Genomic DNA, 17269 nt, shown 5'->3' with positions numbered 1-17269 from the left:
ACCCACTGTTTCTTAACTAAAACAGAATAGGATCCAATTTACCCTTTCCCAGCATCTCCACATGACTGCTTGCTAATTTTCTTATCGTTTTAGAAAATTTCAGACATTTTAACTGTTTATCCTCAGGCAAGGCTGTTATGGTCATTCCACAGTCCAGACCAAAGGTGGCCAGGCCTTTGCCATTAGGACTCTGAACTTTTAAAAAAAAAAAAAACCCTACCTGTGGAATTTATTCTGGCATCAAAACCACTTTTCCCATCACCTTTTAAAAAACATGCTTTTAACACTGTTCTATTGTTCCAATTGTGTCTAAGTGCTTTTTTATTTAGATGTAACCGTATTGTAGTTTATATCTGCATTTTCTGTTGGCTTCACTGACTTAATTAACAGATTTATTTTCATAAGGGAGATACACCTGATTCTAAGACAAGACTGAAAATTCAGAAGTATCACACTCCCTGCTTGCTATGGTCGAAACAAAGTGCTCCAAACCAATATTATTTAAAGCTCACACAATTCACATATACACAATTCAGTCTAATAGATCATCACAGACAGTTTACCCTCACAGCAAATACTGTGAAATTATGAGATCATGTTTTCTGGTAGTTCAAAAGGGTCTGTAACTTTTCTATAAAAACAAGACTAACATGCAACAATTCATAATTACTATAATTCTGTGGTTTTTAAAAATGAATTACCCCCTAGTAAACATATACATCTACAGTTTATGGTACTTGTAGTGATTAAAATACAAATTTCAGCAAGCTCACACAACATTGCTTCATTGTTGGAAACATATCCCAACAGCCTTCCCCTGCCCTGAGGGCAGAGTGGGAGTCTTTGCATTGCTCCATGGGACTTGTTGGTGCCTCCTTATAAAAGAGGAGTGACTGTCTCAGGGTCTCTCACTCTCTGCTCCACAGAATGACTGACACTGCTGCTGCTGCTTCACTATCAGTGAGCTAACTGGACCTCACTGTGCACGCTGGTCCTCTGATCTTCCTGCTACCTGTTTTAAGTCTGCATTTTGAGCTACAATCAAAACCAGGACACTGAATTTCCAGGTTGGACTGTGAGTTGATGTGAAGACAATTGCTCAGTTATGTTAAGGATATACTCCACTTAAAAAAAAAATGATATTCAGCAATTTAGTTTGACTTTAACATCAAACTGTATATTGAAATGTTCTTGAATTTAATAGATGGATGCACAAACTTGTCCACTCCACACAGAAACTGCTTTTGCAGAGAGTAACGTTGATGGATTTTGAATTGTCGTTGCTATTTGTCTCCGTAGCTGGGACAAGGATGCTCCCCTCCTTTACGTCAGTGCTGCTGGTCACAGCACTGACCAGTGTCTGGGCCCAAGACACATATGAGGAGAGGAAAACTAACAAGAAATCCAAGGCCAAACCTCTGGCTGCAAACATTCATGATGGACAAGGTGAGAAAATGAATGAAAAAATCAATGAATGTTTGTGCTTAATTAATATATGACAGCACCAAAAATGTTAGCTCGATGTCTTACTCTGATTGTGCTGATCTACAGTTTTACTCCACTGTGTGAAGACTTCATTTTGACATAGAGTCAAATCATAGCACATGTAAAACATTTCTAATAGAGAGTCCTTCATCCTGTTCTGTGTGCACACAGCCATTCTCGATGAGGACTGTAGCTTGGAACTGTCCTTCCTGTTGGACAGCTCGGAGAGTGCCAAGGACAATCATGAGCAGGAAAAGCAGTTTGCTATGAACGTGGTGGACAGACTCCAAGGGGTACAGCTGCAGACCGGCCGCAGCTTGAGCTTGAGGGTGGCTCTGCTGCAGTACAGCAGTCATGTTATCACAGAGCAAACCTTCAGAGACTGGAAAGGCATAGAGAACTTCAAGAGCCGCATAGCTCCCATCGCCTACATCGGGCACGGCACCTATACAACCTACGCCATCACCAACATGACCAAGCTCTACCTGGAGGAATCCAGCCCTGGCACCATCAGAGTAGTCGTGCTGCTCACAGATGGTATATCCCACCCGAGGAACCCTGACATTTTCTCTGCTGTTGCTGATGCCAAGAACCAGGGCATCAAATTCTTCACTTTGGGCATCACCCGTGCAGCCAACGAGCCAGCCAACATAGCCCAGCTCCGTCTGCTCGCCAGCCCCCCTGCCTCCCACTTCCTGCATAATTTACAGGACGAAGACATTGTTGAAAAAATCGCCACTGAGATTGTGAGTATAATACTTTGTCTTTCAGCAGACAACACTGAGAAGAAAGCGCTGTATTTGCTTTGAATAAGCATCTATCCAGCACTGACACATGGACAGGCTTGTTCAGGTATTTGTATAGAGATGGAATGATGACAGTGCTTTTGAGAAACAAATGAAAGAATGTCTACGGCAGCTCTGGATAATAAGCTTTTTACACAGCTTTAGAAAAATACTCCTTGACATCTGCACAAGCATATCCCCTAGGACAGTGATTCACTCCTATTGTCTCTTTCAGAAAAATAGTTTGTCGTGCAACCTCACATTCCTTAAAACTGAGTTTAAACAGCTGTATTCTCTATACAGTAATGCATGACTTGCGTTGTAGGACACTGTAACTCCTCTGACACTGGCTCATCATTCTTAAAGATCTTAAAGGACTTAAGAAGTTGTTTTTAACATTGAAGTATATGTGTCTATCAGTTTTCCTCTTTCAATTTTAAGTGACTGTACCTTTTGTTTCCCAGTACTACTATTTGTTTGAAGTGGCTTTCTTAACCAATTTTCATCACTAAGCAATGACTGAACAATCTTGATAAGGGTTGCAATATTGCTACAGTTCAAGTCTGGCAGATATTTATGAGCTTTTCTTTTCTTTGCAGACTGGCTTGGCTGATGAAGGAGTAAGTATTGTTAAAATTAGACAACTCCGACAGAATCTTTTGGCATTCAATAATGTGTAATTACCAGGTGAAGGTGCTCACTTTGACTGTATAAACATTCTTGAGGGCTTAGCAACATGTCTTTTTTTTGCTTTTGAAGTGCCCTCTGGCTCAAAGATGTGCTTGTGAGAAAGGAGAGAGGGGGCCAAGTGGGCCTGCGGTGAGTATTTAGCCTCAAACTTCTCCAAACGTCCCAACAACCAAAGAGCAGTTTCCTTTGAAGTGTCACAAGTCAGAAGGAAGCTTATCTGAAATCTTGTTGCAGAGAAATCTAAAATGATGTTTTAAAAATGGTAATTGTGCAGTTTTGAACAATCAGGGTAACTATTTGCTGTTTTTTTCCTTGCAGTATAGCCTGCAGGCATTTGCACAAACAGAGTATGTGCATAGGTGGTCCCGTCCCACATTCTAAAAGCAAACCTATGGCAACAGGTTACAGTGGTCTGCAAATTCCCAGAGAATTATGTTTGTTGTAACTCTTTGTACCCGGCCTCAGCCAGTTATTGTGCATTTCTCATTTGACATAAGATGACCATGGAAACCAGAGGCACCGCATTTAGAGCTCCACTCCCTATAAAACTGGACCTTTGGCCACCATAAATCTCACATACAATCCCTGCTGCGTTGGTCAGTTAGCAGGGATGGAGGGACTGCAGTATGGAGCACAAGAAGAAGATGATCCCACCTGCTCACACATTTTCACTCATATGATAACTTCCACTTCAACCCCTCTCCTCGTTAGATAATTGACAGTTCAGGTATTGTCAGGCTTTCCAGCAACCTGGCAGATAATCATGTTGCTGACAGACAGCTGTGTGGCTTTTAACCAGGTGCTTTCTCCTCAGAGAGATTCTTTAAATTCTTACACTCAGGCTAAGAGGCTTTCATAATTGCTCTCATTAGTTTAATGGCCACAAACTAGCGATTTCTGGTGCATAGAAACTGACACACGCTGTCCAGGTGCAGCTCCAGACAATGACCCCTGGCCCTGTGGACAAGACACGTCATGCCCACCAATGGCAACTGTCAGCTGTCACATCCACAAGCACATATATAACACACATTCAGGCATCAGCCCGCTTACTTTTCCCCTCTGTCTTTCTCAAACAATGCCTGTTTATAGAAAAAAAATATTCTACTGCATATCAGCAAGAGAGTAAAATGTCAGTGAAGTAAATCAAATCTTAACCCTGACTTTGTTTCGCTCTCCAGGGAAAAAAAGGTCGGCCCGGAGGTGATGGAGCCCCAGGGCTTAAAGGGCAAAAGGTTTGTGCTCTTTGATAGACTTATGGACTGTCTTAGCTAGCGGGCTCTTTCAGGAGTTACAATAATCCCTGATTACTCCACAGCTAAATTCTACGTTTCATTTTTGGGAAAAGTTGTCAGGCTTCCTGCAGTGGGTCATCTGATATCTGTAAATTGTAAATTACTTGGTAAAACTTGAAAAAAAGTTTATAGTCCCATGTAAACAGTGGTTTGTATGGACTTAATCTTAATTATTATCAATGAGATTGTTTTTAAGACGGAATATTTTGCTCATAAAATTAAACATAGCCTGCTGTACTGCACTGTATAGGTGACATTTTGGTTGAATGAATGCTTTATTTTTCATTTATTTTCTTTGTTTCTCTTCTAAACCTGTTTAAACCATTTCAGACTGTTTATAATGTGTTCAGGTATTTACTTTACATTAGCTTGGATAAACCCATTTATAGATATACTGAGACAGTGTTTTTCTGTCATATCAGGGCGAAGCAGGACTAAGTGGTCTTCCTGGGCGAGAGGGCGCTGAGGTAAATGCCACTATTTATGATCAGCATTATTATTCATTACTGCCTCTGTAGTCTGTTTACAGATAACATCTCATTAATTTTACCTGCAGGGAAAACCAGGCTACAAAGGAGAGAAGGTATGTAATTTAGATGGATGACAATGATAACATTTTATTTTCTTACTCTTTGTTTTGTTATTTTGTCAAGTCTGTGCAATATGCAGTGCTTGTAATTTCTACACAGGGTGAGAGGGGTGAGTGCGGGACTCCAGGAATAAAAGGAGACAGGGTATGACAGCACTGTTGACACTACACAATAAAGATTTTATGTTTTCAGTTTATTAATTCATACTTACTATACACACTGTGTTGATCTTGTGGGCTTTCTCTTCCCTCTGTGATGTGCTTCAGGGTCCTGAGGGTTCAGTTGGAACAAGAGGACTCAGAGGTCTGCAGGTAAGTGATATTTTTGGTGTTGAATATGCAAATCATGTATTTTAGAGCTTGTCTTTGATAGTTAGGGGTTCTCAGGTCACTTTTAAGCTTATGTGAGATTCTAGATCTGGACCCACAGGACTGCTGTGTTAACACATTATGAAACATTTCCTCTTAACCATACAGATTGACAAACACACATGTCCAAATGTTTCTGGATATTTTCTTTATTTATGACTGTATGCTGTTTCTGCCCAGGGGTTGCCAGGACCACATGGAGACATTGGACCAGAGGGCCCTCAGGGAAAGCAGGTCAGCCCCTTTTAAAAAACTTTTGCTTACCTCATCGCACACATCTGCTGTGACCTTTACATTTCCTTTTATGATTAGTTTTAACAAGAGGTTGGAGCTTCACCACCCCGGTCTTTACCTGTTTGTCTGGTAATAGACCCCTGTGTGAACATTTGGCAAAAAGCCAGAGTCTGCCCCATCATTACTGTTATTCACCAGCACAGGGATGAACCATCAGCAAAAAATCTCACTACAGAACCTCCAAATGGCCTGTATCCTGTTTCTAAATACAGACTAGGAAGTGCCTACAGCACCGTCAGCTTCTCCAACAAGGCCTGCAGTTAATAACATACATGGAAAGTCAGTGTGTGCTCAGTGTCTCACCATGTGAGGACATGTAGGAAGCATTTGCAAAGATTAACATGACTCTTGGTGGTCCCTGTGTAGCATCATTTGTGCTAAGCCCCTAAACTTTTACATTCATTGCATTTAGTTAAAGAAGTACTTATTAATCGCTGAAATTCTTAATCCAATCAAATGAGCATGACTGGAACAAGGAATGATAACTCTTAAGTTAATCGTTCAGGTTAAATTCATTTGAAATGGCACAAACTGTTATACTCTGTTAAAACAGGCTCAATGATTAAATCTCTTTATGAAAGGCATTGATGTTTCCCTATTACGTTTTAGGTAAAAGTTCCCTAAACACCAAGCAGCTATTGTAATTAATCCAAACTTTGATGTAGTGAAGATCTTCCAACAGTTCTTTGTTATTTTGAGACAGTGTTGTCTAGGGTTAGGATTACTGGAGCCCAGGTTTAGCTACCTGTCCCAACCTATTTAGTATACACAACAGCTAAAGGATTTATGGCATTGCTTCAAAGGAGCATCTTATCTGCACACATTAAATGAAAGATATCAGTGGTTTATAGACAGAGACAGAAAAAGACAGAAGAGCTATTTTAAAGGATGTTGTGTGTTAAGTGTTATCATATTTGTCACCACAGGGTGAACGTGGCCCAGCTGGCCCTCCAGGAATTCAGGGCGAAACTGGTACTGGACTACCTGGACCAAAAGTAAATGGCGTTGTACTCTGAATATTTTCTTGTACTTTGTGATTGTTTGCTATGTGAATTTCTTCGGGTTTCTCTAACTAAATTAGGTTTCTACGTAAATCTACAGGGTGACATGGGATTCCAAGGCCGATCAGGTCCTCCTGGTCCTCCAGGCCTGGGTGAACCCGGCCCTCCTGTAAGTTATGAAGATTCTGAGTCTGTGCTGTGGCAAGTTGTTGAATGTTTGTGTGTCTGTGATGTCCATATTCCTTTCAGTGACAAATGTGATCTGTACAGAAAGCCCATACAGGTTCTTTGACCTGAGCACTGTTTCGGTGACATACTGTACAATCTGGCTTTGTTTATAGGGACGTCAAGGACCACAAGGTGTTCAAGGAGAGAAAGGACCCCATGGTGAGGGGTTTCCTGGACCAAAGGTATTATTTTGAGTCCTATTTGAGTTCAATTCCTAAATGCTTAAAAATATTGATAAATGCCAGATTGTTTCAGACAACTGTGCTGTTGATGATTGTCAGCATTTGTCATCTCCCATGAAGGGTTTTGCAGCCATGACACTGAATGGTTTAATACATATGAACACGTATAGATTTGTAGAGAGCTTGTCAACAGTGGTCTTCCCCAACACCAGGCAGGATGGACATGTCAGTCAGGTAGAGGAGACTGATCACTTAAAATATAGACTAGGAAGACAGATCCCCAGGTGGAACGAACTAAAGTGCTCCTTGTCTTTCAGTTATATCAAAGGTTGCGTATCTGTGTTCCCCTATCACATTCGCTCCCATGCTGAATGTGATGTCAACCTGATAATAATAGAAAATTTGGATCTGCAGACATTCTTTCATGAGCAGAACACAATTTCTAAATATTTAAAAAGCAATTTTATTAGCAAAAATATTACCACTTAGTTCAAATTATTCATAATAAGTGATTAATTGCTTTAATTTTTACTTTAAAGTTCAAAACCTATTTGATAAAAATTGCATGAATCATTACTAATAGATAGAAATCTCAGATCCAAAAGTACACTAACAGAAACCCCAACACTCTCTCACTGATGTTTTAGAGTGAATTTTAAGGTATATTTGAATGTACAGTATCTGGGTCTTTCTGCAGTTGATGGCCCGCATCTGTCAAAACCAGACCTGACTCTGTTCCAACTCACCAACTCATAACTCAAGTGTTCACTCTAGCGTTACTCTTCACTCTGTGGAATGGGCATATGCATGGAGGTTATTACTTACAGTATGTCTTAAAAGCAGAAACACAAAAAAACCTAACCACAATGATGTGAGATTAATGTGAGAGTAAAACAAATTGCATGTACACCCTCCCACAAGACAGAACTTATAAAAGTGGCAATGGGAGGAGCATATTTATGCGGTTGTTGAGGATTCTCTGTAAAGAAATCGACATACACTTTCATTTGTTAAAGGAAGCTCTTGGAAACTGAACCCGGAAAATGTCCTCAAGCTACTATACCTCTGTGCCAGACTTGCTAGCTCTTCTAGATTTTAGTCCTCCGCCAACTTCTACCTCTTGTAAAAAGGGATTAGAGTGATTTTGTCAGTATGACCACGTCTGCATATCTGACTTTCATTACACTTGCATGTTGCTCAGGCTGCTCCCATCAGCAACCTCTTCACTTCATAATTCACTGGTCGTGGAAAAAGTTAAAGAAGCATGTAGTCAAGAAATGCCATGAAGAAAAACTGTTCCATTCCTTGTGTGTAGGATCTTTTTTGTTTTTATCAATCACAACAGGAACCAACATGCTCTTCTTCCAAACTCTCTTCACTGAGAACAATGCAGACTTGGCTGTTATCCAACATTAAGTGGCTGTGATGTAACCAACAGAGATCACCTGATTTTGTTCCACAGGGGGATCGGGGGCTTCCTGGGCCGAGGGGGCCAAGGGGACAGCAGGGTGCAGGAATCAAAGGAGAAAAGGTGGGTTAAATGTATCGTCTAACAAAGAGAATATGATGAAACACATATCTACGCAACAAAGGCTCTAATGAAATCCACAAGGAAACCCAAATCTTATCTAGGCCTCAAGATGGCTTCTTGGATCACTAAACTGAGTAAGGTGAGAGGATCAAGAATTAAAGTCTGGTTGCTGAAGAAAGGTTGAGAGCTAAAGATAGAACAAAATACTGCATGAATATAGGGGTCTGTATAACCAATATACAAATTAAGTTACACATGCAACTGATGCAGTTATTTATTAAAACAATCTTTTTATTAAAATATTTCCACACATACAAAAACAATAAAAAATGGAAGTGAAAACAAAAAGCCATGGAAAATGCTCATACACATGAAAAAATACACAAGCTTTGACATATAAACAGGTAGTAAAATAAACTATTAGATCAACGTGAAATAAAAGTATAAAAGAAGAAAACAAAAAGCAGCGATGCTGAGGACATTCACGATAGTGGGATATTCTCAGTCCAGTGTTTTGATCAGTTGTCTTGTTTATCCTCTAACGTGCGTACGTATACCTCAGTCTCTCTAAAACAAGGCAGATTGCAATTTCCTTTCACCTTTCCATTTTTTCCAAAAGAGAGCAATCACTCTCTTAGCCTGAAGAAGCCTGAGGCCTATCAGCATTGACTGCTTAGAATGAACAATTGTGCGAGGCAGGTGTGCAGACTGGGAGGAGTGATGAGCTGACTGCAGACAGGTGTATTCAATGACCAGAGCTGTGAGCCAGGAGAGCCAGGAAGGAGGATGAAACTCACAGCAACACACACACATACAAGACATGACGAGAGAAACAGCCAGGGACAGGGAAAATACAAGGAAACATATGGGATCTTCAGGGGCTACAGCCACAGCCATAACATTGTCTTTGTACTGTTTTCAATTGAGTACATGTCCGAAAGGATTAGCACACACAGCCTGTGTGTGTGTGTGTGTGTGTGTGTGTGTGTGTGTGTGTGTGTGTGTGTGTGTGTGTGTGTGTGTGTGTGTGTGTGTGTGTGTGTGTGTGTGTGCACTGAGTGACTGACTGGGGGAATGAGGGGCAGGTGTGTGCAGGCAGGTGATGTTGACTGGAAACAGATGGGAAGGCAATGATGGTATTGAATGAGCAGAGATGTTAGTGCTGACAGGCATGAATAATGCTGTTCTTTACAATCTTTTATCCGGGTGACACAGTTTGCCTGTAGCCTTATGTTACTATTCTGTCACCTACTCAGTACAGTGTCTCGAGTAAAAATGATGTCTAACTGGGAAGATTGTTAAACCTTGGTTGAGATCTGCAATATTTTGTTGGCTTTTGTTTATACTGACATCCTCTAGAATAATATTTTTTTTCTCATATGCAAAACAATTACAATGAAGCAGTTGTTGGAAAACAAACAACAAAATGTATAAAAAATTAAATTACACAATGAATGAAAAGTGAGAAAAAGAGTCATTAAAACATAAAATAGTGCAGAAGTTCAAATATAGGAATACTGATTGTACAGGTAATATGCACACCAAGAGAATCACTGATATCTAATACTTATGTATTAAACTGACTATGGTGTTTTTCTTACAGGGTGAATTGGGACCTCCGGGTCTTTCAGGGCCTCCTGGACTGACAGGAGTGGGCATACAGGGAGAGAAGGTAGGCAAAATGTCCTCATCTATGTTTTCCCAGTGTCACACTGACATACTGTACATAGGGTGGTGAGACACTCTGCACTGACAGCCCTCAAATCTTATTAACTGCCCAGGGAATTGAGGGTCCAAGAGGTCCACCAGGAGCCAGAGGACTTCCAGGAGAGGGTTTACCTGGATCTAAGGTTTGTTCAGTCAGTCACTGTATGAAATGCAAGATTGCATGTGCTTGTATGGTCAGACAGAGCTGGCACAATGGTTACTACAAACATTGCCACCACACACACAAGGTTCTGACTTTGATTACAGGTCAGTCTACCTGTACTATTCAGTACTGTCCTCTCACTGCATTGTGGAGCATGCTGAAGTATGAAAGGGCAGAAACTAAAATTACACTGCTACTGGAAATCTAATGTAGACATGTTTTTGAGCATTTAGGGTGGCTTCTACAGTTGTAATATTTCTGATTTGATTTTCAGATTTAATATAATGTGGATATAACATCACCTTTGTTAAAGTAAACAGAATATATTGTTTCTATATTGTACAATATTAAAATTTAAATCTACAGTCAAATATACTAAACTACATTCCAAAGTCCAGTCCTCGCAGGTTTATTACTTTTTTTTTTTTAAGAAAGATGTATCTCATCCTGTTAGGGAGACCAAGGTTTACCAGGAGAGCAGGGAGCTCCAGGAGAGATGGGTATTGGTGAACCTGGTCCAAAGGTAAGACAATGCATACCCTGCACCAAACAAGTCAATTTCATTATGGTCAATATTAGCATATGGGGACTGCCAACGTGCTAAATCCATCAAAAATCAAATAACACTATTGTGCTCTAACTGCTTCAGGGAGAGCCTGGAGCATCTGGTTCAGGTGGCCTGCCTGGTCTTCCAGGAGAGGATGGAGCTCCAGGGCAGAAAGTAAAGCACATCATGCCAACTCTGTGAAAAACTTTGTAGCCCAATTTCTTTAGAACAAGATGTCTCATCTAACTCTCCTCTCTTAGGGGGAGCCAGGTTTACCTGGTTTAAGAGGTCTTGAGGGAGCACAAGGAATTGGCATTCAAGGAGAGAAGGTACTCTCAAGACTATATATCCTTGTGTAGTTCAGAATAGTTTCGACAACAAATGAGAATCAGATGATGTCTGCTGTAATCTCTTACAGGGTGACCAGGGTCTGAGGGGCATCCGTGGATTACATGGGCCTCCTGGAATCTCAGGACCCTCTGGACCAAAGGTAAAAATGAATGCACACAAGTATTAAATTGTGGTGTGACAACTTCTTTGATGAAGGTGTATAAGCAGCCTCTTTTCAGTTGTTCCTCCTGTCATTCCTCTGAGGAATACCTCGCTGTTGAAGATTTATGACAAACTAATCCAGCCTTTGAGTTGAGCCAAAGAACAAGTTCTCTGCAGGTTGTTGGCAGCGCCAGTATTGATGAAATAAGTTAAAATATAGACGAGCATGAGGTGGATCTTAAGTCTCTTGCCAACTCTCTCTTTTCAGGGTGAACGTGGAATACCGGGCCAGCAGGGCATGCCAGGGCAGCCGGGACGGTCCATATCAGGTGCAAAGGTAAATAAATAAAACCATATCATCAAACTGTCTCTTGACATTGCTTCTTGGCACTGAGGTAGACATGGAGCACTTGATTTGAAGTAATGTATTAAAAAAAATACCTGCCGCTATGTGTCTTGTCTCCAGGGTGATATAGGCCCTACTGGTCCCCCTGGTCCTGTTGGGGAAACAGGCCATGGATTACCTGGTCCAAAGGTAAACATCTTAGAACATTAAGTGTTTTTAGAACATTTATAAACCATATTGTTCTAATCAGCATAATGTTGTTGGTCTTCACCACTAAATTTTGTTTAACCAGGGTGAACGTGGTCATCAGGGTTTACCAGGTCCAGTTGGTCCAAAAGGCGAAGGCTTCTCTGGCCCTGTGGTTTGTAAAATTGATATTTTGCACACAGTAAAATTCTGTAACCAGTGAATCCTGTGTAAACAGGCACTGTCTAAACTTATTTTATGTATTTATTTTAGGGTCCTCCGGGTATGCCAGGCTTACCGGGCGAGCCGGGCACAGAAGGAATAGGAATTCCTGGTCCTAAAGTTTGTATTCATTTGTTTTTCCGTTTTTTTGCATTTGTGAGTGTGTATGGGGATGCTCATAGTTCATTTGATAATTTCATGTCTGTTTCAGGGTGACATTGGCTTTAGAGGATTGCCAGGTTTGCCCGGCCCACCTGGAGAGGGCTTACAAGGACCACCTGTAAGTAAGCTCATCAAACAAACAGCTTGCTCTAATTATAATAATCAAATCTGAACCATAGCCAATAACTACACAGATTAAACCTTTGACAGTATATGTGGTTAGAAGCTGTTCTATAAACCAGTGGTCACATTAAACATTTGTTTTAAGGGTATTGGTGGAAGGCCAGGGCCTCCTGGTCAAACTGGACTTCCAGGAGAAGGCATTCAAGGCCCAAAGGTAAATGTTACCACTGTTTTAGTGCTGCCTTTCAAGATCTTAATAATCAGGATTAATTCACATTTGTGCACATACTGTAACAGTGAAGCAACATGATGTACCTAAATGGTGCTGAGGTTACACAATAGAACTGACTGACAAACTAGCTGCAGGACAAAATACAGCAATGATTTATGATCTACAGAGAGTCTGCAACACTCCTGTCTGATTCAGTAAAACTAAAATCTAATTTCAGGGTGAGCCAGGATCTCAAGGTATGACTGGGCCTAGAGGGCCTCAAGGAGATGGATTTCCTGGAGCTAAGGTGATGGATTTACACATATCGTTGTAAACATGTTCTTGATATCTGATATAACTGGTCTCTGACAGATGAATCACTCTTCCCTTGTTCCAGGGTGATCGTGGATTACAGGGTGAGAGGGGAATGAAAGGTACAAAAGGAGACATGGGAGATTCTGGAGTCCCTGGTGAAGCAGTAAGAAAAATAGATCTTATTCTTCACTTCCTCCTGCCATTTTCTGAAGATACACGTTGGCCTGTAGTAGTGGAGATTAAGATGTTTCAACTCTTGCCCAAGAGCCTTCAACAGCTCTCAACTGACAATATCTTTTTGACTCTGCATTGTACTACATGGACATTATTGGAATTAGATTGATCATGTAAGTTAATAAATAAAATGTGAGAGACCCTTAAAGGTCCAGTATGTAAGATTTAGGGGGTTCTTTTGGCAGAAATGGAATATAATGTTCACAAGATAAGATAAAAACTTTATTTATTCCCAGCCGGGGAAATTTGGGCATTACAGCAACATGTGACAACAGTGGGAAGAAAAATAGCAGCAGAGGTAGAGAACATTTGAAAAAAACAAGTAATAAAAAGTAGACTATATATATGTACATAATATACAAGCAAAATTAAATTTGACAATATAAAAGAAAAATAAAATGTCGAAAAAAATATGTAAAAAGTATGTATTGCCCCAATAGCTGTGGAAAAAGAACAATGTAAAATGCCTTCAGATTAAAAATAAAAATAAATAGTGTTACTACCATTCTCAGAAGAATAAAATATACAAAGCAGTAAATGATATGTAATATTGCACAAAATGTAAAAGGAAATATGTAATGTTGCACTTATGAGCTTAATTTGTCAAACAACATCAACACAGTCTTATGTTAAGTGGTGCTGGAGTTGAATAATCTGACATCTGATGAAATGAAGGACCTGCAGTAGCTATGTTTTCATCCCTGTATAATCAACTCATGGGCTATGTATTCTGAGAAATACGGGTTACAAAGTCTCCACTAGACTAGATACTGTAGCTCTCATAATCTAGAACAGAGATTGTAATGAAGTCCATGTGCAGTTGTTTGACAGTAATCATATATTGCATACCAATACATTTCATCACATCCATCTAATCTACTTCACAATCCTGTTAGATAGAGATGGAACAGAAATAGTGATATTGCTTTTCAACTTTTCTCAAATCCCAGGGGAGGCCAGGGGCAAAGGGGGAACCGGGCCTCACAGTAAGTTCATCAGTTCAACTAATGTTTGAATATTCAATAAATTTTAGTGATTTTCTACTTATATACCTGTTCCCATATTTTTCAGAGAGAGGACATCATTAAGCTCATCAAAGAAATTTGTGGTAAGACTGCAAGCCCAGTCTAGTTTATTGGTAACAATTAGCTAGTTTCTACAGGGAAAGCATGTGGCAATGTATAATGTGCAATCAGATCTGATATATCTTCGGTGCAGAATTGGACAGCCCATTTTATATAAGCTACCATTTTTTATAGCAGTAATAACTTATTTATTTTGGCCATTTGGGGCAGTGGTAGAACCTGTTAACACATATTATCATTCTTATCATATTAATAAAGTGATCATATTAGCAAATAGTTGCCTATTTATGCATCCAGCAGACATGGACCAACATTAACATTCAATGTGATTCATGTTTTTGTCCACCTGATAAATGTAAATTCATTATTCTTTCTACTTTTAGCTCAATTTTGGTCCCCACCAACTCTGGAGAAAAATATATTGCGCCTCTAACTTTATTTGTCTGCTGTTTGTTACTGGGTTCAGTTGTGTGGTGGGATTTTAGAGCTTTTTGCTGCCTGTTATGTCTGGAAACGAGGCTATGAGAGCGGTTAGAGTGAACCAAAACAGTAAAGGCTGGCCATGAAATTAAAACAATGACCTGAAAGTTGTGAAAAGACTCTACAGAGCTGAGGGGAGCTGCAGAGTCTGGTGATAAATCTCCATGGCTTCTTCATTGCGAGCAACACCCTTCACATTACACATTACACATAGTTATTTGCTCCATTGTGACAATAAAAATAATGAATAGTGCAGCTTTAAAACTACAATTAGGTTAAACATATTAGAGGACAGTTGTTGACAGTTTTTCATTGTTTTCAGGATGTGGCATCAAGTGCAAAGAAAAGCCAATGGAACTTGTGTTCGTCATCGACAGCTCAGAAAGCGTCGGCCCCGAGAACTTTGAAATCATCAAGGACTTTGTCACCAGGTTGGTGGACCGGACCACAGTTGGACGCAATGCAACCAGAATCGGACTGGTCCTCTACAGTCTGGAAGTCCATTTGGAGTTCAATTTGGCTCGCTACATGAGCAAACAGGACGTTAAACAGGCAATCAGAAAAATGCCGTATATGGGAGAGGGCACCTACACCGGCACCGCCATCAGAAGGGCCACTCAGGAGGCTTTCTTCAGCGCTCGGCCTGGAGTCAGAAAAGTAGCCATCGTCATCACTGATGGGCAAACTGACAAGCGCGAGCCTGTCAAACTTGACATAGCGGTGAGGGAAGCTCATGCTGCAAACATTGAGATGTACGCCCTGGGAATTGTCAATTCCTCTGATCCAACGCAGGCTGAGTTCCTGCGAGAGCTCAACCTCATTGCCTCTGACCCCGACAGTGAACACATGTACCTCATTGATGACTTCAACACTCTGCCAGGTGATTATCACGATCAAAAGTTGTAAATACCATGCCTTCAGCAGTGTGTTCATTAAAATATATATGTCTTTGCTTTCAGCTGAGAGGCTGTGAAGTGCTTGAAAGTATCTCATTTCTGAACTTCTTTTTTCAGCACTGGAGTCTCAACTCGTCAACCAGTTCTGTGAAGATGAAAATGGCGCCCTTATTTACAATCACATAACAAATGGACACTGGAATGGCAATAATGGGCATGGGCATGGTATTAATGGAAACAATGGACATGGAGAGAATGCCAATGGATATAATGGCTATGGCAATAATGGATATGCTTCTGGAAACAATGTACATGGGAACAATGGGAATGGTTACAATTACCAAGACGAGATCCAAAATCAGAGACGCACCACCAGCCGAGGACGCGGAGACACTTTCACGCTGCCCATCAGTTCTGATCCTCTTCGTGTTCAGGTCTTTGCTGAAAAGTCATTGTTTTCATACTGTTGTACTTGTCTTTGCTGATGGTACAGAATTCTTCACAATACTTTAATATTTTCATGTTGTCGTCTTACTCTAGGTGGTGGAGGATGATGAAGGTGAAGATTTAGACTTAAGAGCCCAGACACGGACTGGTGGTGCTGTAGCTGTAGTTAACAAAATATCTTTACCATCTGTGAGAGAAAGCTCTGTCTCCAATGAGGCTGTCTTATCATCTTCATCCTCGTCTACATCTTCATCCACATCTTTGTCAACGGTGGGCTCTGTTTCATCTCTAAACTCTAGTCAGTTGCAGCCCGTGGTGAGTTCAGCCCTGCCTGACGGTGAGTACTGCACCCCTGCTTAACTGGCCTTTTCACAGGTGTGAATAATGACATCAATGATGGCTGCATTGCATTTAGCTGCTTTGGTTTCATGGTCCTGGTATTGTGCATAGTTTTGCTTTGTTCTAAGTGTCTCAGTAAACTGTCATAGTTTACTGAGACACTTAGAACAAAGCCATTGTAATGTTGTTGGTCACATCTGTGCTTTTCCTACAATGACAAGTCTAAATATCTGTCATTCTCATTAAATACATAAACACTCTTTGGAAAATGTGCATCTCACACACCATGTGTTCTTCAGGAGGCCCTTCTCATGATCCCCGCTGTAACCTCAGTTTGGATCAAGGCACCTGCCGAAACTACAGCATCCACTGGTACTATGACAAGCAGGCCAATTCCTGTGCACAGTTTTGGTACGGAGGCTGTGGTGGAAATGACAACCGTTATGAAACAGAAGAGGAATGCAAGAAGACATGTGTTCTATTAAGGACAGGTAACTTCTTGAGATTTCTGGAGAACAAATGTGCACATTGCCCTTTTCTGTTCTGAATATATTGTACTGTTTTGTCCCCGGCAGGATAAAAGGAGAAGAAGCCATCAGAAAGTGGACTTCACTACTCTAAAATTTGATTTGTTATTTTCATGTGATGCATTCTGTCAGATGTGTTCAGAAGATTTCATGCACTTTTGTAGCACTACAGTCCTCACACTCAGATTCAAAACAGTGCTTATAAAGTCATGACCAATTGAATCAAATCCTGAAAAAACTGCTGACATGTTGCTGTCTCGACCCAATCAATGACTGACTGAAGATTAACTTCAACTAACTTCAACTGACTTAATTACCTCAAAGTAATTGTACTGTAC

The 17269-nt window shown here is 40.5% G+C and overlaps 1 protein-coding gene across 1 annotated transcript; it reads left to right on the top strand.

The window, feature by feature from the left end:
* The first annotated feature begins 938 nt into the window (after window positions 1–938).
* Window positions 939–16984, top strand: col28a2a (collagen, type XXVIII, alpha 2a). Its single transcript, XM_041951067.1, has 36 exons — window positions 939–1075; window positions 1300–1446; window positions 1657–2231; window positions 2870–2890; window positions 3030–3089; window positions 4142–4195; window positions 4678–4722; window positions 4812–4838; window positions 4945–4989; window positions 5112–5156; window positions 5394–5447; window positions 6434–6502; window positions 6609–6677; window positions 6850–6918; window positions 8381–8449; window positions 10053–10121; window positions 10231–10299; window positions 10774–10842; window positions 10969–11040; window positions 11127–11195; window positions 11285–11356; window positions 11627–11695; window positions 11825–11893; window positions 11997–12065; window positions 12164–12232; window positions 12324–12392; window positions 12543–12611; window positions 12847–12915; window positions 13006–13086; window positions 14108–14143; window positions 14229–14265; window positions 15045–15602; window positions 15736–16052; window positions 16159–16402; window positions 16704–16895; window positions 16980–16984. The coding sequence occupies exons 2-36, from the start codon at window positions 1311–1313 to the stop codon at window positions 16982–16984; spliced, it is 3711 nt and encodes a 1236-aa protein (XP_041807001.1). The 5' UTR covers window positions 939–1075; window positions 1300–1310.
* The last annotated feature ends 285 nt before the right edge of the window (window positions 16985–17269 follow it).

Source organism: Chelmon rostratus, chromosome 13 (genome assembly GCF_017976325.1).
Source record: "Chelmon rostratus isolate fCheRos1 chromosome 13, fCheRos1.pri, whole genome shotgun sequence".
NCBI classification, from domain to species: domain Eukaryota; kingdom Metazoa; phylum Chordata; class Actinopteri; order Chaetodontiformes; family Chaetodontidae; genus Chelmon; species Chelmon rostratus.
This window is presented reverse-complemented; position numbering and strand designations above follow the sequence as displayed.